Raw genomic sequence first — 19,712 nt, 5'->3', positions numbered from 1 at the left:
TCAACGGCGAATGACCGCGAAATTCAAGCTAAGTATATAACGCATCTTCATAAGCAATGCTGTATGTTTTCCAGAGGCATATAATAATAAACTACTTAATAATTATTTAGTATATTGTGATATCTTACATCGACTTGATCCAAAAAATTTGTACATATTTCAAAAGACATAACGCAACTACGATATTAGAAGTTTTCTGAACAAATAGGAGCAATAATCGAAGTTGTTTCCTTCACGCTAATTTTCAACAATAGACATATTAAACGCTTTGTTTTAACGGTCATTGTACTAATTTACTATAAATATAATAAATTACAAAACTGATAAAACATTTAATTGGTATAATTTATGTACTTTGCGTATATTTCCCATCCATTTCTATAAAATGACCTTTTAATTTTCATTATAACGCGGTGAGTAACATTTGCATAGTGTGACTCTGCCCCTATTTTACAATAATGTACACTAGCTGTTGCTAGCGACTTCGTCGGCGTGAAATTAATGATTACTAAAAACATAGCCTACGACACGGACAATGTAGCTTAACGGTGAAATAATGATTGAAAACGGGTCAGTCGTTTTTGAGTTATTTCAATGTTTACAAAAATACAAATATTTTATCTTTATACTGTTACTAGCTTTTGCTCGCGAAACCGTCCACGTGAAATTAAAAATAAACAAAAGTGAGTAGCCTATGTGTTCTGCCGGACAATCCTCTACGTCTATGCCAAATTTCATCGATATACGTTCAGTCGTTTAGGCTACAAACTCTAACAAACATCCATCCAACTAAATTTTCGCATTTATAATATTAGTAAAAAGTAAGATATTATGTCTATGCTTTTATCTAACGCAACTTAAGACACTACATACGGCTGTAAGGGTTTATTACAGAAAAAATGATTAGACGTTCCGTAATATAATTAGAATACGATTAATTCGTATATCGTGTCCCTACGAGACGATTCTTCAATAACGTGTAATGGTATTTGGCAACGCCGGCGCACTATTGTTGTCGCGGGCTCGCGGCCACGTGTTCGTCGTCTCGGGAATTCGTCTGTCTACGTCTGAGTAATAAATACGGATTTAATTATTAGTAAAGTTTACGCTTTTTCTAGACGTTAATTGTGACCTTGTAATTTAACACGTTGAAAGCGAAACCAGGTCTAAAACACCTAGTACGTATCTCGCTTACAGTGCGAATAATCATACTAATATTATAAAAGCGAAAGTTTATATGGATGGATGTTTGTTAGAGTTTGTAGCGTAAACAGCTGAACGGATTTCAATGAAATTTGGCATAGATGTAGGGGATAGTCTGGAAGAACACATAGGCTCACTTTTGTTTTTTTAACAAACATCCATCTTTCCATCCATCCATCTAAACTTTCGCATTTATAATATTAGTAAGATAAGATAATTCTGAGTAAATTTCGTAAGTATGTGAAATGCACCGTTGTTAGTACACGTGGGAGCCAGGGGGATCGCAGGCGCAACGAGCGCGGATGTCGGCGCGGAAATCTTTAGTTAGCGGCCGCGCGATAGATCCGCGCTCCCCAGCTCCCCCAAGCTCCCCCTACTCCCCAACGCTCACACGCACCGCAATACACTTTAACTGTTGACATAATGCTCGTTAACAATCATTGCTATCGACAGATTATTACATTATTTTTAAATAAAAACAAACTACCGACACACTGTTTTAACAATTCTTACTTGTAAATTGCTCCTCTTGCACTACCTGCTCCATTCAGTCGTTATCCTACTAACTAGCTGTTGCTCGCGAATACATCCGCGTAAAATTAAAAGTAATGTATGTTACTCACTGATAACGTAGCTTTTCAAAGGTGAAAGAATTTTTAAAATCGGCTCAGTGGTTTTTGAGATTCAATACATTCAAAAATACAAATATTTGCTCTTTGTAATATAGTAGAACCTGATAACTCAAACCTCGGTAACTTAAAAACCTCTCTAACTTCAAAAAATAATATGCTCCCTTCCCATCAGAGCCAAAAACCTCTATAACATAGACCCTTGATAACTTAGAACCTCTATAACTTAAAATATTTTGCGTTTCCCTTGGACTTTAAATTATCGCGATTCTAGTGTTTTAGTATAGAAGAAGTCGATTAGTTTGTAACTCTTTACAATTGTGATATTTAAAATCACTCTTAATGACCAATCATGTTACTGTCGCACTCAGAGTTAAGTGATTACGTATTGGACTTTAATATTTGCTTTTTTTTTAACAAGAAGGCAAACTGACAGCTAAAACGAGGCAGTGATCGCTGTTTATTGACATCTATAAGAACAGAGGATCTACGGATACCTAATGTTAATTCTTAGGTAATGTTTAAGTAACTAACTATAAGATCGCGCGCACACATTTGACTAAACTATCGCAAAACTCTTTAGTCTCGCTTTGATTCCTGTGATATGGAGGTGCGCACACTACTTGATTTTTAGTTGTGCAACTAAACAGTTGAATTGGCTGCGAAACAAACGACAATCGCATATCTGTTGTGCGATATTTTAGTTTTAAACTGCTCCATGGCAATAAGAGAAGATCTCTATTAAAGTAAGTTGCAAAGCTCAGAAATTTTCGCATGTTCCTTACTGCATTTTATCTTAAGAATATTATTTTAAGAAGGAAATGAAAATAACATTACAGTCATCAGTATGTAATAAGATGTAAATATCAAAATCACAGTTGGATTTAATATCTTAGCTGCATTTTAAAAGTAAAATTGCGAATTATCGTGAGCTGTTTGAGTTGTCAGCTATTTCATTGTGTAGTTGAAGTGAGCGATGGATCTGTGAACGGTAATCCCCTGATGTAGGTCGATGACAACTGAGTATTCGTTCAGCATTCATTCGTTCACAAGCCGCTGAGAATCGGAACAAGTGGGGATCAGATTAAACCATCGTTTTTGGGGTACAGCGTGAAAAATATTGACGAAATATAAATAGAAATTGTAACAAAAGATGGATAACTAGCACGACTCTTTAGATGTAATTAAATTTGTTGTTTCAAATATTTGATTTTTTCAGTAAAACAATGTTACACAATATTTTCACGTTTCTTTAATTCTAACCGTTAGAAGACATCAACGCGCTTTGAACGACTGATAATTGAAAATCCAATTTCAGCAATGAAAGGAAAACTGATTTTAAACGACTAAAGAAAACATGTAAAGGGAACATAGAAAAACAAAGACTATGTAGCTGTTTAAGATTCTTTGATCAAAAAAAAACAAACTGCTGAATTAATTTGTTTTGTTATAAATATAGTTTTACAACCTTCTTTACTATACAAATAATTTACCACAATTCGATACATATTGTGTAGAATATAACTACTCCTATCATTTTCGTTTCTTTCCTTAAAACTGTTCATATTTTTTAATTTTAATTATTAGCGTTATCAATTTTACTTTCCAAATGGCTTTTATTAATTTTATCCGTCGGAAGTACAAGCTTTTACTGAGTACGCAAAAAGTTTAATACTCATTTGGTCACAACAAAGCATTGCAAATGCAATTTGTGGCAACAAGTGTTTCCGGCCACTGGTAAGGCGAAGTAGACGAAAGAATATTATGGACACGCCACAAGGAAAACATGAATACGGTTAAACTCTCCTGTGTCATTTGGGCAAATATTTCATTTCAATTAATGCCTTTAAACATAACAAATTCCTTTTTTAAAAAATCTGACGTGAAGCTACTTTTTTATTAATACAATGTTTAATGATTTTTTCTAAAATGAAAGGATCAAATAAACTCAAATAAAGTCAGACTGCACAGTTAAAACTAAAAGTATTTAGCGATCTTCATTTAACATTCAAAGTTGTCAGCCAATAATTAGATTAGAATTTAATAATTTATGGTAAAAAACAAAATGGTACGTTGGAAAAATGTTTCATTTAATATATGAGCAAATAATATTATACACATATGCGTAAAACAATTAGAAAAATAGAAAACAACAAGTAAAGTAATTAAGGTTATGAGTTAAATTAGATTTATTTATTTAAATTCGTAAACATCAGTATTTGCTTTATTAGGAAAAACCAGTTAATGTTTTATTATTTAATCTTATTACACTGTCCATTTAATGACATGATTTTTTTTTAAAAGTACAGTTACTAAACAGTGTCTTTTTCAGTTAGCTTTTCTTAAATCTTCTAATGTAATAAAAGCTATGATATAAAGGACAAAGGCTTACTATGTTTGAAATGCGCATCTACGTTGAAAATCGCAACAACTTGTTGCCTCCTAAATGGAAGGCGTTACAAATTGAACGCAATAATAATCATTGTTTATGTATATAGTTTGGTAGAAGTATTGTATATTCTTATTTAATAGAAAAAAGATCAAATTTAATTATTGGCATTCCCTCATTATTCTTACTCAGAAGTCAATTTTACTTATGTCACTTACAATTACGACTTACCTAACGCTATGTAATATTGATTTCTTTTATTTCTTGTATATGTAAATACATTGAAAGATTTTTAAAAAATAAGGAAGAACTGGTTCATTCGAAATTAAGATAAGATCAACAAGTGGTACTCGTGAGAAGATTTATTTTTCGTCTAATAAAAAATAACTAATGGCAACTATTTATTTCTCATAAAAAATACTTACCGGAGTTCGTGAAATAAAAATATATTAGCAATCAATAATTTTGTGATGATAAACACAACAGCATCACTGAGATCGTAGACGCGAGTCGCTGATCCGGCACGTGCGTATCTCACGACTGCCGCGAGCTGACTGACGAGCCACACTGTCTGGTCTTCCTAGGATCCTGTGGGGGATCGCGTAGGGCTGCGGGAGGGGCGAGCGGGGCAGGGGCGGGCACGGCGATTGATCTGCGAGGCTTCCGGCGACATTTCATGTCCTGAATGAACCTCTCGACTCATGTAACTAGGCCTACGTAGGGCGGAGTTACGTTTACCGAGGATATGTTTCCGACGATTATATCTCATTGCGATGTATTGACGAATTTTATGACATAGATATAGATGCATGATGATGTTTCTACGCTACCCAACGTTTAATGCTTAAAGCTACGATGTCGTAGCTTTCGTAGACTTGCTACATTACCTCTTGACCTCTACGATTCTATTACTTTCTACGTTTCGTCATTTATTTTCTTTACTATTTTTCCGTGTAAAAGGTAGATTTTTCGCATCTATAATATATGTTCAGTTGTTATATGTATGTACCATGCAAGTAAATGTGATTAAAAAGAGTTTTTTTTAGTTAACTAAGCTAAGTTGACCAAGTTGTGATCACTTTGCAATTATGTCGATTGCTTTACATAGAGCATTATTACTACAACCTCGTGTCCTGTAACTAATTCTCCGGTGCGATCGCTCCACACGTAGATTAAAAATAATTAACACAAATTATCACGACCTTAAACGCTCGCAGCGTTAGTTGGTCCAACACAACAATTATTACATCCGACGACATTGTTAATAACTATTAAATGTCGGATCTAGTTAACATAAACGCTGTTTTATAGAATTTCCGCAAAATTATACAATTTTGGAGTTTTCCTACTTCAGCTGTGTTTATGACAATTATTTCTAACAGAAACTTAATGAATTCAAAACGAATTAATTCCCTTTCTTAGGTCTTACTATTTTTAATATGGTTACAGCTTCAATTGGGGTACCTCCTTATACGCAGCCCTACGATTGAAAGTCTAAATAATGCAAGAGAATTAAAATTAATAGAGAGCGGTAAATTAAAAAAAATGTCGTCGAAATTTAAAACGTAGAAAATAACTGTTACCTTGAGTTACTTGTGACTGCCTTCATTATAGTAAGGAAATTACTGGTCAACCTATGTATAAACATAGTCATAAGACGATCTATCTTATATTATTTACTGAGCTTGACCCATACATCTGATAAAAGTTTTGATGTTAATTTACATTTTTTATGTTAGTTCTACCCACTTACTACTGCTTAGCTTCCAACTATCATCTATATAATGTGGGTCACCTTTATACCATTTTTTCGTCTTTTTGCAATACATTTTTATCAATTGTATGATTTCTATATATATATATATATATATAGAAATCATACAATCATACATAGAATAAGAAAAAAGAAAAGCGGAGCGAAAAACATTTCGTGACCGAGAAAACAGAAATAAATAATCTGTGTTTAACTTGACACGACAATTCAAAGTTTACTCTTTGAACTACTTTGACACATTGAAAGACAGCTGTCGAGTTGAAATAATAAATACAAACACAACACAAGAATCCAAATATTTATTTCATAATATAATTTTCATAATAACATAAAATGAAGAAACAAAAACGATTCTAAGTTGTTTTTCAAATATTGCTTATTTAGTTCGTGTTCCAATTTACACTTACGTTTTATTAAAAATGTCGAAAAAACTGTGGGGAGAGTTTGAAGAGGACGAAACCGATGATAATATACAACAGACCGTTAACTTTAACCCCATTATCGAATTGGGCATGCAAAATATACCAGAAATACCGATTACCGTAAAATCGTCACCTGTAGAACTACCAAAACCAAATTTAATTACTCATACGATACGATTGCATGCATACTCGAGGCAACTAACAGCTATATTAGAACAAACCGAGAACGCAGTTTTCGAAGGAGCTCGTCTAGACGTGATGAGCTTACCAACGCCACCTCCAGAACTCAATATAGAATTAGAACACGAATCTACAGTACCAGTAAACTTTCTTCCAAAGGAGTATTGTGATTTTTCTCGTGGTAAAGGACCAGTTATTTTACCCTTTACACCTGAAAGTCATAAGCGTGCGTTACGCCAGTGTGCAGCTATCGCCCTTGGCCACATTGGTATCACAACTTGTACTAACACAGCCCTCAATGCACTAGCAGATGCTTTGGACCTTTACTTGAATAATATGTGCAAACTTATGAGAACTGTAGTAGATAGAGAAGCAAGTGGTATTAAATCTGGCTTCCCTGATGTGATGGCAAAAGTTTTTGCAGATTTAAATGTTGGTAACCTCCATGAGTTTTATCAGAACCGTGTAGTCAAGTATCATGCTAAAATTAAAAGAACATGTGAAGAATTAAAAGTACAATGTGAGTCTCTGGCTTTAGGAGAGCTTGCTCAACCATTGGAAGAAGTGCCAGAGTTACATTTCCCGGCAGCACTAGATGATGCTTTCACACCTTCACTGGAGCCTGGTTTTCAAATGTTACAAAGCTTGGAGCAAGACCAATTAGAAGGGTTGGATATTCTGGATACTGTTACTGCAGACAACATTGCAGTAGACCAGATTGATTTCTCACAGCCTGAAACAGTTAAAATATCATCTCTATCACCTGGTGCAAGAAAAAAACGAAAATAAATCATTTATCATATTCATAATCTCTTACTTTAAGAATATTTGTCTATACTAAAATAATAGAGATTTGTATTTTTGTATGTATTGTTATTTCTCAAAAACCACTGGGTCAATTTTAAAAATTCTTCACTGTTAGAAATGTAATATATCTGTGAGGTAACACAGGCTATAGTTATTTTTTTTTTTTTTAATTTTACGCGGGTTGGAGTCGCTACTATTAAATATGAAATATCTTCGACACATAAAGGAAATGTGCACATTTTGTGTTTACTTGAAAACAAGGACATTCATAAATGACTATGTTATTTATTCTTTACTAGCTTTTGCCCACAATTCCATTTATGTGAAATCAAAAAAATAGAAAGTAGCCTATTTTCTTCCTGACTATGATATACATATGAACCTGTTGAGATACCTTTAGTTGGTCTGGAGATACCTTCTAACATCCATCCATCTTTTTTTAATAATCAAATTTTTTACACTAAGACTTTCTTTAGTGTTATAAAAATATGTTAAGGAAAAAAAAAACAATTTTTAGCACCAAATAATTTATCTGATTGAGATTTTCAAAACACAAAGTTTGACAAAATTATTTACTGCCAATATTCTTCTACATTTACATTATATACAATTTATAATTAAAAAAATATCCAAATTTCAAAACATAAGTAAATGCCAGTGCGTCTACATGTAAAATTGTAAAATGAGAACAAATTGGAATTCCACAAAATGTTTAACTATTACTAAATCTTACATAGGCAGTATAAAAGTATTAACATTTTGAAATAAGCAGAAATATGTCTCTTCATAAATTTGTATAAATCAAGATTGGCTCCGAGATTGATAAATGTTTTTAAAACATGATTTAGATTATCTTTGAAATAGGCAAGACTTCAAAATTTCCTGAATTACAGTATTAAACAGATTAAAAAAATATCAAAACTTTGATCACGAATTTACTTTGTTTTTAAAACTTCAATTTCATGTTAATTTAAAGAATTGTATGACAATTATTAAAACTATGGTATAATAATAGTTAAATACGATTGTGATGGTTTTGTGTAAATTTTATATGCAAAATAAATAGAAATTTAACATTTGAGGTATTATTTTTCAATCAATAAACTTAATATTGATGGGGGAAGCAATTTGTTTTAACCGCCATTGTATGCAATATTGACTTATACATATATATTCAGAATCAGCAAATTTTAAATATGAAATAAGTAATAAAGTATGCAGAATTATAGTAATTTTAACCTCGAACCGATTGGAAAATTTAACTCCTCTGAACATTTAACCTAATGGTGCTTAAAACAAACAGCCTTTCACCCATCAATATATTACAAATGTCAAAAAATCAATGCTGCAAAAATCTAGATGCCTAATTACTGCTTAAAGAATAACATTTAAGAAATATTAATAACTACATTTCATTAATTTCCATAATTCTGGTTAAAAGAAGCACAACTTGCAGATTACTATATTAAAACATATTTACAAGCTATAATTTGAGAAAGGAACATTTAGAATAAAATTTACATAAGCTATAATTCATTATTGTCATGTAAGGCACTGGACTTCTTAAATTAATGACTTACTTAAAACAATCTAAATTACGGAATGATGATCAAACCCATAACAAACCAAACTTTATCAACATTCAAACAAACTCAATTTTATAATTCTACTAAATCTAAAATCTATCCAGCAATTTTAGGTAAAATAGATTTAATCTGTATAGTAACTTATTGAAGGTAAAGTAACATTTCATAATTTCTACAAGAAATGTTAGATTTAAATGACTAAACAGTAAAAAATCACTACCAGTTATTTAACATACTATAATAACCAAATTAAAGAGAACTAAGTAACTCGACCCTGATATTTGAAGTTTGTTATGAGTCAGCTTATATTTTACCTTTAAAAATTAACTCATCAATGAATGTACAAATCTTTACCACCCAAAACTTTAGGTCTTCTTCGGCTGTGTTGTTATCTTCCTTCGGAACAATAAGATATGGGGTTCTGGAAAAATTGGATACATTTGCAATTACAAGTTTAACATTGTTCATAAATTTCAAGTCTCAGTATTACATGCAAGAGGCTGAAAAAATGTAATATTAAGTATCATCGGGAGATAAAGGGTTTATAAGTGTAAGATATATGCTTGTGTACACTTTTCTTTATCCATTTAGTACCCATTAGATGTCTCCTCAGTACAGTAAAATATAACTCTTTCTCTTAGGTCTTATATTAAGTAATGATGTAAAGATTGAAAGTGGATGGCTACAAAGGTATAAAGATTAAAGAAAAGATTGTGTAGAGAATATGCTAAAGACAGTGAATTCCGATATGATGGATGATAGAAGAGCATATTCTGTGCAAACACTATATATGGACAAGAGCAAGTTGATTAGGTCTTATGTTATATGTTTAAGGTATTTAAAATAAAATATAAAAATGTGTCATTTACCAGGTTGATGTGTCATGTAATGCACCCATCCTTGACTCTGCTGCACTCCAATATTACGCCACTCCTGCTCAGACATGAGATGGTTCTTTGGCACCAATTTCACCATATCCTTTGGTAATACAACATGTCTGAAAAAGAAAATGTAAATATCGTATATCAGAGCAGTTATAAACAGTATGTTTTACATTAATACGGAACAATTAGCTTTAGTAAAGTAAATAAATGAATTGTAATAAGTTGTAAAAAAAATAAAGATTCTATTGACATTTTGTAAATATAATCTTTACGAAACATAGTTTATGGAAATCAAGTTTGAAATCTGAAACGGGAAATAACACATATAAATATACGTATAACGTAACCTACTACGCTCAATGTCGTGTTATTAATTAAAGAAAATTAAGACAACACACAAGGGAACCCTATTAAAGAAAAAAGAATCTAGATATTTCTATAGCAAGCATTAATTATAGAATGTTTAAACGATTTACATGTAGTGACAAATGTACTTGTGCTGTCTAAAATATGCAGGGCCAATGTAAATACAGGAATTAATGTAATGATTATTTAAAATACACCTGTCTAGACAATTTAATTAATTTACTTTACATAATGTCATTAATATGGTCAAATAACTACCTGTATTCGAAGTCATCGTCATAATATTTGTCGGAATAATAAATATCACGGGCCGGCATTGTTACCAACTAGCGTTTACAGTTCCGTCGTAGATTAAGAAAATTACAACTACTACACGCGTTTTAAATGTTAAAACGTTCTCGTTAATAAGTCTGGAAAAACAATCACGAGAAATAAAACAACCGTCGTTTTAATTAACAGCACAACTTTGAAGTCACATTTGCATTTCGGTCACACAATATTTTAACAAAAGATTCGTTACTAACGAATTTCAAAATTTGAACGCTCTAATGTTGCCAGTATAAAAACAATGTCAATCAAAGAGTAAATAATGGTTAGCAACTGCCAAATGAAAGTTACCAAAAATATGTTTTTCAACTGAAAACAAAAAGTATATTTTCGTATGGTTTAAAACTCCTATTTCTTTATTGTGTACCAAAGAAAGTCATAACTAATGTTAGATACACATCAACCGGTTAATATCATGTATTTAAAAATTTTTGGTCACATATACAACCAAATACATTTACAAGTAATTTTATGTGTAAATTGCGCCTTTGTGGGGAAAAAAGCATTACGTACTCATTTGCATAAAAAATGAATATAAATATGTACATGTATATTTTTATTCAAGTATTTTCCAAACTTATCATAGTATCCCCAACCTTCTGTGTTTCAATTTCTCCTCCCTTGCGGAGTTCAGCTTGCACTTCTTTTTCTTTGTGTATAAACCGTATGTGCCTCTTGAGATGTGAGGCGCGTGTAAGGCGCACGCCGCAATAACAGCACACGTGAGGTTTTTCTCCCGAATGCGTTAAGGAGTGACGTTTCAAATCGCTTTGCGTTATAAAAGCTCTCCCACAAGTTGCACATTCAAAATTTTTTGCGCCAGTATGTCTCCTGAAACAATAAGTCAATTGACTCAAATTGAGCAATTCTCATGCATTTTTAGTCTCCCACGGACGTCGACAGAGGGGGGCAGAGATGGCAGATCTAGATACTATAAAAATGTAAAATAGATATGAAAACTGCTAAGGATTTAACAATTTTGAGGATACCTGACAACCTGGTCAAACAATCGACTGGCAACACACATGTGGTATCCTGTCAATTACCTTATATGATACTGCAAATGGCCAACAGTACGAAAGTTACGTGGACATAAGATGCACTGGTAAGGCTTCTGGCCAGTGTGTTTTCGTCTGTGCACCGCAAGACCTGCAGAATGTGCGAAATTCTCACCACATATACTGCAACTGAATGGTTTCTCACCCTGTTATAATGAAAACTAATATTATCATTATTATATTACTATATTATTTACAGGGATTCTAAATCCATTCTAAAATAAAGTACCGTATGTGTCCTAAGATGGACTTTCAAATTCTGTTCCAATGAAAAGTTTTTGTTGCAATGTGGACAAGAAAACGGTCGCTCTCCAGTGTGAGTCCTTAAGTGAGTTTTCAAACGGAACCTGAAATTTAAGAATTTAAAAATATTTTTAATTAACTGTAACTTTAAAAATAAAAAGAATATTTACATTTTTTGGTATTATTTAATAATTATATTAACTCAGCTTTAATCTAAAAAATTAAGTTAAAATGAAAATGAAATGAAATTGAAATGAAAATATTTATTATTAAAACAGTAAAGATTACACAAAAACAAATAACTTTTGTACGAAAGGACATTGCATGAAAGGATTTAATGCTTTGATGATAAAATACTAAACTGAAGTCAATTTAATACAATTATTAATGGGTGTTTAATTCAATACCCACCTAGAAGACATTACCTTGCCACATTTAAAACACTGTTGTTTCCGAGATTCTCTATTTTCAACTTTTAAAATACCCACATTTCTTTCTAACTTTACATCTTTTTCATTAGTAATATTATCTATAGCTCTTTCTTGAGGTAATTTAAGGTTTTTATCCATATAATCATTTTCAAGTTCAGAATTATTTATACCATCATCAGGATTGTTTTCTGTATAATACTTTTCTATGGTATTTATCAATGATTTTTGAATATTGTTTATGGTTAATCGTAAAGTATGATCTGATTTTTGACACAATTCAATAAATTCAATACATTGGTCAAGCTTTTCTGTGCATGTTTTACATATTGTTGATGGTAACCCATCATTAGGGAATATCTAGAAGATAAAATATAGTTTTTAACATTTCAGAACACATATAGTTTGTAAGTTTATGTAGGAAAAGTAAATTAAAATGTAGTTCAAAGTAACCTTACCTTAACATTAGCTATGGACATAATTTTTGTTGATAAATTTAAAGATCCTTTTACTCTAAAAATACACTCCAAAGATCCTCTCTGTAAGCAAACTCTACATTTTTCATCCATGATATTTTCATAACCAAGTGAAATAAACAAGTTTTAGCAAGTTATTATTTCGGTTAAACACGCCATCATCTTTATTAATATTAACATCAATTAAAACAGTTATAAATGAAGAATGAACAAATGACACTATAAAAACAAAATAAGAGAATAACAACACAAACACAGGCACAACACAGATCAAATCAAATCATTAATTTAAGTTGCCAGTTTCGCCTATAATTATAAATTAACTCAGCATTGACAATTATTAAATAAATGTATCATTAAAAATACTGCAAGTTATAATTATGTAGGTTAATATAAATTATCAGCAAAGTTGTAACAATATGTAAAAAAATGCATTTACCCAAATAAGTTAACAAAGTTTAGAAAATCGGCAAGACACGCGATTACAAACAAGGAAACTTATTACTTATTTGTATAAGATATTGTAGAAGAGATATGAGTTAAACAATGGTTGAATTAAAAAAACAACAAAAAATACTTTCATAACTCGATTTAAAATTGTTTTTTGCAGTTTCACTGTAAGTGAGTGAAAGTTTCATCGCACTGCAATTTTTTTTCAACAAGAGTGAATTATTCTTTATTAAAGAAAAATGTCTACAACAAAGCTTTACTATTTTCCTGCAAGTGGTGCAGCTAGAATTGCACTTATGGCTGCAAGATTGGTTGGAGTACCTATACAATTAGAAATAGTGGATTTAATGAAAAAGGAGCAATATAGTGAAGCTTATTTGAAGATAAATCCACAACACTGCGTACCCACTCTTGATGATGATGGCTTTATACTTTCGGAGAGTCGCGCTATAGCATGTTACTTAGCGGATAAATATGGAACCGATGACACGATTTATCCTAAAGATCTTAAAAAACGCGCCATAGTCAACCAGCGACTTTACTTTGATTGTTCGAATTTAGTTGTTAAGATGAGAGCTATTTGTGTATGTATGCGTTTCTTAATTTGTACTGTTTAAACTTACTAATATTATCACTTTAATTTAACTTATTATAATTTTACAGTATCCTATCATATACAAAGGTGAAACAGAAATAAAAGAGAACCTGCGAGACGATTTTAATGCATCTTTATCGATTTTAGACAAGTATTTGGAGAACAAATGGGTTGCTGGTGAACATGTAACTATTGCAGACACAACTATTTATGCCTCTATGTCAGGAATATTTGTAAGTAAATAAATGTATAAAAGTTTAAAATGTAATAGAAATAGTAATTATGGTGAGGAAAAAAAGGTAGTTATTAGAACTTGTTTTCTGGATTAACTTTGGTGTCAACTAAATTAAATGTTAAAAAAATATTTTTTCAAATCCAATAAGCAAATAAAATATTGTATGCTACTACAAATTGAACTAATCTCTGATCTGGTCTATTGCGTTGCTTCAAAACTGTAAGCTGATCTGCTGGTCTTAAATATTACTTGAGTAAACCATATCTAATTATTTGTTTTCAGGCAATAGGTTGGGATTTATCCTCTTTTCCAAATATTCAACGCTGGCTCAAAGACTGTTCTGATTTACCTGGTTATGAAGAAAATGAAAAAGGTTCTCAAATATTTGCAGAAGCTGTAAAGAAGAATCTGAAACAATGAAATTTGCAATATGAATTTTATGAAGATAATTATTATTTAAGTTTATTTTTCAACATTCCACTTTTTTCTACAAGGGAATTAAAATGTTTATAAAGAAAATGTTACATTTAATTCATAACAATGCCTAAGATGCTAGTTTTATACATGTATAGCTGTTTAAGCAAAAACATTAATTTAACACAGTTTTTATGTTTTCATTAAATATGATTTCCTTAAACTGACTTTTTAATTTTACAAGCAACTTTGGTGAGAACTGTACTTATTTTTTATTCTTAGATAATAGCATGTAAAATGTATGAACAACTTTTAAATCTACCAGTCGCCCAACAAATAGGACTGATCGCTTCATAAATAGTACGACCAGTCGGTTAATTGAACGACCAGTCGGTTAATTAGACGACCAATCTCTATTAATACGTCGACCGGATAGTTTGAACAACTGGTCGCTCGTTAATCGACGATCAGCCACGTGACGTAACATTATTGTGTTGCCACATAATAAAAACATAACTGATAATCACAATTTTAAGACAGTTTTATATGCCATATCAAAGGATTATAATAGGAACAAAGGTTCAGATAAAATTCTAGATAAGATATCAACAGCAAGTTCACTAGGTTTCACTGCATAACAAGCGAAATTCGATAGTGATTTTTTTTAAAGAAAATGGCTCCAATTAAGTTGTATTATTACCCTGTAAGTGGTCCCGCCAGGATAGCGTTGATGGCTGCAAGATTAATTGGAGTACCTATACAATTAGAAATAGTGGATTTAATGAAGAAGGAGCAATATAGTGAAGTTTATTTGAAGATAAATCCACAACACTGCGTACCCACTCTTGATGATGATGGTTTTATACTTTCGGAGAGTCGCGCTATAGCATGTTACTTAGCTGATAAATATGGAACCGACGACACGATTTATCCTAAAGATCTTAAAAAACGCGCCATAGTCAACCAGCGTCTTTATTTTGAATGCTCAACTTTACTTGTGAAAATGCGAGCTATATGTGTACGTATGCCCCCATTTCACTATCATTACCATAAATTATGTCTTAACTATATAATATGTTTTCCAGCATCCAATACTATTTAATATTGAAACGGAAATAAAAAAGAACCTTCGTGATGATTTTAACGCATCTTTGTCCATTCTGGAAAAATATTTGACGGACAGCGAATGGGTGGCCGGTGAACATGTAACTATCGCGGATACAACGATCTTTGCTTCCATATCAGGAATATTCGTAAGTCGATATTGGTATCAACATTTAAAAAATTTCAGCAGTTCGACACTAAAGAATCATATGATTATTTTTAGGCAACAGGGTGGGATTTATCGTCTTTTCCGAATATCCAACGATGGCTTAATAGCTGCTCTAATTTGCCTGGTTACGAAGAGATTAAAGAAGGAGCAAAAATCTATGGAGATCTTGTGAAGAAAAATCTAAAGCAATAAAACTTTTTACTGTTATTATAAAATGAAATACTGTATACTTTTATTTTTCTACTAAATGTAATGAGAGATTATAAATGTTGTTTTATTATTTAAAAAATATGTTTTTCTATACAAATATTATAAAAGTCAAGATTTGTATTTTTGTGTGTATTGAATAACTCAAAAACTACTGAGCCGATTCATAATTTTTTTTCACCGTTAGATAAGTAATTTATTTATCTGTGAGTAACATAGGCTATGTTTCTTTTTTCATTATTTTTTAATCTCACGCGGACGAAGTCGCGATCAACGGCTAGTATCTAAGTAAATTAATAAGTTAATCCGAACACCAAAGAGAGGAGAGGACTCAATTATCCCGTTCAAGTCGGGTAACAAGTTGCCAGTGGGTCGGGTTTCTCGTCCAAAATTCAAACCAACGTATTGCCCGAAGATTTGTAAACCTTAAGGGGAAATGGGTCGGGCACATTGTCCGAAAATCGGACGGCTGATGAGGCCGAAAAGTCCTCCAATGACGGCCAAGGACTGTTGGAGATAGGCCGATGACCTGGTCACGATTGGGGAGAGCACTGGATGCGGGCGGCACTAGACCATGTACTGTGGAAATCCATGATAGAGGCCTTCGTTCAGCAGTAAACGACCACGCCGAAGATGATGATAATATAATTTTATATGACAGAATTTAAGTCCAATTATTTATACTACATCGTTTAAAGTATTTTTTTGTGAAAATATTGCATGATTTGCTATTGTAAAGTATTAACTTTTTATCTTGGTACATTCGCTCACATGACGCGTAATATTTCCATTTTCCACATAATAATAAATCGATAGTCATCAGCATTTTTAGGCAGTTTTTAAATGTCATGTACAATATTCAGACAAGTCTAGATAAAATATCGACAGTAAGTCCATTACCATTAGGTTTCACGGCATTATAAGCGAAAGTCAATAGTGTTTTTTTTCATTGTTTAACGACAATGGCTCCAATTAAGTTGTATTATTACCCTGTAAGTGGTCCTGCCAGGAGCTATCCTGGCAACCAACGCTAGTTGATGGCTGCAAGATTAGTTGGAGTACCTATACAATTAGAAATAGTGGATTTAATGAAGAAAGAGCAATATAGTGAGGCTTATTTGAAAATAAACCCACAACACTGCGTACCCACTCTTGATGATGATGGTTTTATACTTTCGGAGAGTCGCGCTATAGCATGTTATTTAGCGGATAAATATGGAACCGATGACACGATTTATCCTAAAGATCTTAAAAAACGCGCCATAGTCAACCAGCGTCTTTATTTTGAATGCTCAACTTTACTTGTAAAAATACGAGCTATAGGTGTAAGTATGCCCTGATTTCATAGTATCAATATAATCATTACTTAATATTGCTTATATTTTTCATGTTTTTCCAGTATCCAATAATAATTAATATTGAAACGGAAATAAAAGACAACCTTCGAGATGACTTGAACGCATCTTTGTCCATTTTGGACAAATATTTGGCGGACAGCGAATGGGTGGCCGGTGAACATGTAACTATCGCGGATACAACGATATTTGCCTCCGTATCTGGAATATTCGTAAGTGGATATTATAACATTTATACTAAAAAAGGTGTATTAAAAAAATCAACAGTAGCAACTAGCAACTTCTGGGCTTATTCGGTTAGAAGTAATAAGTACTATGTAAGAAGTATTAAATTCTAGGAGTATTATTCATTTTTAGGAAACGGGTTGGGATTTGTCGTCTTTTCCGAATATCCAACGATGGCTTAAAAACTGTTCAAATTTGCCTGGTTACGAAGAGATTAAAGAAGGAGCCAAATTCTATGGAGATCTTGTGAAGAGAAATCTAAAGCAGTGAAGCTTTGTATTGTTGTTACAGATTGAATTGTTTTGTTTTTTTTTTATATTAAATGTATCGAAAGATTTAAAAGGTTGCTTTATTATTTTAAAAATTATTTTATGTTAAAGTACGTTGGAAGTCATTGGTCAATGGGCAAGGGATCATTTGAATTGCGCGCTTTGGCCGCGCAACATGTATGCTAGTGTTCGTTTTTATTTATTTTCAATACATTCATACGCACTCACACGAAAACGTGCAATTTGACATTTCGATTTCGTCGTTCATCGGTCACTGTCACCACACCACACCAACGACCGATAAACTTTCTCTTTCCAACTTTTTCTACTTTTGCGTATATCTCTTGGTCCAAGAAAATTTATTTACAATTAGAGTTAAAATTGACTGTTATTTTTCAACATGTCTCCTGTAAAGTTATATCATTTTCCATTAAGTGGTCCTTCGCGCGGTGCTTGTTTAGCGGCAAAAGTGATTGGAGCGCCAATAGAAATTGAAATTATTGATTTATTCAAGAAAGAACAGCTCAAGGAAAGTTTTCTTAAAATTAATCCCCAACACTGCGTTCCTACACTGGATGACGACGGTTTTGTACTATGGGAAAGTCGTGCAATTGCATGCTATTTGGCCGATAAGTACGGGAACGACGACTCGTTATATCCAAAAGATCTGAAACGTCGAGCATTAGTGAATCAAAGATTATATTTTGATAGTTCATTTCTTTACGTGAAGATAAGGGCGATATGTGTATGTTTTAGAAATATCATTTGGTCGGGTAAAATACTAACTGCTTCCTACTCACTTAAAGATATGGGTAATAAAACATTTATTTATGAGTTTATGCATTAACAATAACAGCTTTTATAGAGTTTCTATTTTTAAATAAAAGGTTCTTTTCTTTGATACATCCTGGTTTAAGCCAGCGCGGGGCCTGAAGCAAATTGTCTAGGGTCCTTTGATTTGCTTTAGGTTTTCAAGTTTAGGGTATAAAATAAACCAAAACCGTCAACGTAACTGCGTAACTAGTCTATCGCGCGCACGGGCTATTGCGCCCGTGCGCGTATTTTAGCGTAAGAATTGGAAAATCATATAGTTTAACATCTAAAATATACTTGCAATTAGTTAAATTACATACAAGTTAAACTAATTCGCACAGAGCTGAATATTGAAAGGAATATAGACTAAGTTTTTCACATCTAATGCATGCAAGATATTTTATGCTCCTATCCAATTTTTTTTAATTACTGTTAGGTATTGGAGTGTGGGGCCTGTAGCATTTGCTACTTTGCTTTATGGCTAATCTGGCACTGCTTTGATACCTGTCAGTTATAATATATTTTTACTTTTTTTCAGTATCCAATCCTTTACCAAGGTGTAAAGGAAATATCAAAAGTGTTAAAAGATGATTTGAATGGTACATTGGGTTTTCTTGATAAGTTTTTAGAGGGAACAAAGTGGGTTGCAGGTGATAACTGTACAATTGCTGACACTTCTATTTATGCATCAGTGTCTGCTATATTGGTGAGTTTTTTTTATATTGTCATGGGTAACTTGAAAACACAGAAATTAAAAAAGCATTTTTATTACTGATGGTGAGATTTTAAGACTATACTTTTTTCAGGCTGTAGGATGGGATATTTCACAATTCCCTAATATACAAAGATGGTTAAAACAATGCGCAGACTTACCTGGTTATACAGAAAGTGAAGAAGGAGCTAAATTATTTGGAGAAGCTGTAAAGAAGAATCTTAATCAATGAAACTCTTTAATCATGTATTTTAAATGTATATTATGCTGAAATAAATATATTTCTTTAAATAAATCTTTTAAAAATAAGTGTTATTGTTTTTTAATATAATTAAGGAAATATTAAAACACAAGATTTGATATTTATAAGAAATGACAGTATTAGAATTATT

General features: G+C 32.1%; 7 protein-coding genes across 7 annotated transcripts in view; 5 read left to right on the top strand and 2 right to left on the bottom strand.

Annotated features, from left to right (window-relative positions):
• LOC106102587 (excitatory amino acid transporter 3) overlaps positions 1–4,770 on the bottom strand; it is a 17,769-nt gene extending 12,999 nt beyond the window's left edge. The window contains exon 1 of the mRNA XM_013282112.1: positions 4,647–4,770. The gene's annotated coding sequence lies outside the window, so the exon portion shown is untranslated. The remainder of the gene's footprint in view (positions 1–4,646) is intronic.
• A 1,491-nt stretch (positions 4,771–6,261) lies between these two features.
• LOC106102329 (STAGA complex 65 subunit gamma-like) lies at positions 6,262–8,304 on the top strand. Its single transcript, XM_013281765.1, has one exon. The coding sequence runs from the start codon at positions 6,415–6,417 to the stop codon at positions 7,384–7,386; it is 972 nt and encodes a 323-aa protein (XP_013137219.1). The 5' UTR covers positions 6,262–6,414; the 3' UTR covers positions 7,387–8,304.
• Positions 8,305–8,440: 136 nt separating this feature from the next.
• LOC106102328 (zinc finger protein 32-like) lies at positions 8,441–13,074 on the bottom strand. The gene is made up of 7 exons (XM_013281764.1): positions 12,755–13,074; positions 12,280–12,656; positions 11,855–11,972; positions 11,614–11,771; positions 11,164–11,398; positions 9,860–9,987; positions 8,441–9,411 (listed from the first exon to the last, which is right to left on the bottom strand). Exons 1-6 carry the CDS (start codon positions 12,863–12,865, stop codon positions 9,928–9,930), a joined length of 1,059 nt encoding a protein of 352 aa, XP_013137218.1. The 5' UTR covers positions 12,866–13,074; the 3' UTR covers positions 8,441–9,411; positions 9,860–9,927.
• A 159-nt stretch (positions 13,075–13,233) lies between these two features.
• On the top strand, positions 13,234–14,653 carry LOC106102333. The gene is made up of 3 exons (XM_013281769.1): positions 13,234–13,806; positions 13,886–14,050; positions 14,335–14,653. The coding sequence occupies exons 1-3, from the start codon at positions 13,462–13,464 to the stop codon at positions 14,470–14,472; spliced, it is 648 nt and encodes a 215-aa protein (XP_013137223.1). The 5' UTR covers positions 13,234–13,461; the 3' UTR covers positions 14,473–14,653.
• Positions 14,654–14,985: 332 nt separating this feature from the next.
• LOC106102332 lies at positions 14,986–16,000 on the top strand. Its single transcript, XM_013281768.1, has 3 exons — positions 14,986–15,484; positions 15,552–15,719; positions 15,794–16,000. The coding sequence occupies exons 1-3, from the start codon at positions 15,140–15,142 to the stop codon at positions 15,929–15,931; spliced, it is 651 nt and encodes a 216-aa protein (XP_013137222.1). The 5' UTR covers positions 14,986–15,139; the 3' UTR covers positions 15,932–16,000.
• A 638-nt stretch (positions 16,001–16,638) lies between these two features.
• LOC106102334 lies at positions 16,639–17,868 on the top strand. Its single transcript, XM_013281770.1, has 3 exons — positions 16,639–17,271; positions 17,346–17,513; positions 17,659–17,868. Exons 1-3 carry the CDS (start codon positions 16,984–16,986, stop codon positions 17,794–17,796), a joined length of 594 nt encoding a protein of 197 aa, XP_013137224.1. The 5' UTR covers positions 16,639–16,983; the 3' UTR covers positions 17,797–17,868.
• A 172-nt stretch (positions 17,869–18,040) lies between these two features.
• LOC106102331 lies at positions 18,041–19,629 on the top strand. Its single transcript, XM_013281767.1, has 3 exons — positions 18,041–18,540; positions 19,147–19,314; positions 19,415–19,629. Exons 1-3 carry the CDS (start codon positions 18,196–18,198, stop codon positions 19,550–19,552), a joined length of 651 nt encoding a protein of 216 aa, XP_013137221.1. The 5' UTR covers positions 18,041–18,195; the 3' UTR covers positions 19,553–19,629.
• The last annotated feature ends 83 nt before the right edge of the window (positions 19,630–19,712 follow it).

This window comes from Papilio polytes, unplaced genomic scaffold (assembly GCF_000836215.1).
Source record: "Papilio polytes unplaced genomic scaffold, Ppol_1.0 DF823923.1, whole genome shotgun sequence".
Taxonomy (NCBI): domain Eukaryota; kingdom Metazoa; phylum Arthropoda; class Insecta; order Lepidoptera; family Papilionidae; genus Papilio; species Papilio polytes.
Note: the sequence above shows the minus strand (reverse complement) of the source record. Positions and strands in the feature narration are given on the sequence as shown.

Bases quoted from the DNA above. Each gene is read 5' to 3' on its own strand.
- LOC106102328 (XM_013281764.1), bottom strand. From the start codon at position 12,865: ATGGATGAAAAATGTAGAGTTTGCTTACAGAGAGGATCTTTGGAGTGT. The intron at 11,399-11,613 runs GTAATTGACAGG...TTATTGTTTCAG, and splicing joins CATTTGCAGTATCATATAAG to GAGACATACTGGCGCAAAAA. The intron at 9,988-11,163 runs GTTGGGGATACT...TTTCTTTTTCAG, and splicing joins GAGAAATTGAAACACAGAAG to ACATGTTGTATTACCAAAGG.
- LOC106102333 (XM_013281769.1), top strand. From the start codon at position 13,462: ATGTCTACAACAAAGCTTTACTATTTTCCTGCAAGTGGTGCAGCTAGA. The intron at 13,807-13,885 runs GTATGTATGCGT...ATAATTTTACAG, and splicing joins TTAAGATGAGAGCTATTTGT to TATCCTATCATATACAAAGG. The intron at 14,051-14,334 runs GTAAGTAAATAA...ATTTGTTTTCAG, and splicing joins CCTCTATGTCAGGAATATTT to GCAATAGGTTGGGATTTATC.
- LOC106102329 (XM_013281765.1), top strand. From the start codon at position 6,415: ATGTCGAAAAAACTGTGGGGAGAGTTTGAAGAGGACGAAACCGATGAT.
- LOC106102332 (XM_013281768.1), top strand. From the start codon at position 15,140: ATGGCTCCAATTAAGTTGTATTATTACCCTGTAAGTGGTCCCGCCAGG. The intron at 15,485-15,551 runs GTACGTATGCCC...TATGTTTTCCAG, and splicing joins TGAAAATGCGAGCTATATGT to CATCCAATACTATTTAATAT. The intron at 15,720-15,793 runs GTAAGTCGATAT...GATTATTTTTAG, and splicing joins CTTCCATATCAGGAATATTC to GCAACAGGGTGGGATTTATC.
- LOC106102331 (XM_013281767.1), top strand. From the start codon at position 18,196: ATGTCTCCTGTAAAGTTATATCATTTTCCATTAAGTGGTCCTTCGCGC. The intron at 18,541-19,146 runs GTATGTTTTAGA...ACTTTTTTTCAG, and splicing joins TGAAGATAAGGGCGATATGT to TATCCAATCCTTTACCAAGG. The intron at 19,315-19,414 runs GTGAGTTTTTTT...TACTTTTTTCAG, and splicing joins CATCAGTGTCTGCTATATTG to GCTGTAGGATGGGATATTTC.
- LOC106102334 (XM_013281770.1), top strand. From the start codon at position 16,984: ATGGCTGCAAGATTAGTTGGAGTACCTATACAATTAGAAATAGTGGAT. The intron at 17,272-17,345 runs GTAAGTATGCCC...ATGTTTTTCCAG, and splicing joins TAAAAATACGAGCTATAGGT to TATCCAATAATAATTAATAT. The intron at 17,514-17,658 runs GTAAGTGGATAT...ATTCATTTTTAG, and splicing joins CCTCCGTATCTGGAATATTC to GAAACGGGTTGGGATTTGTC.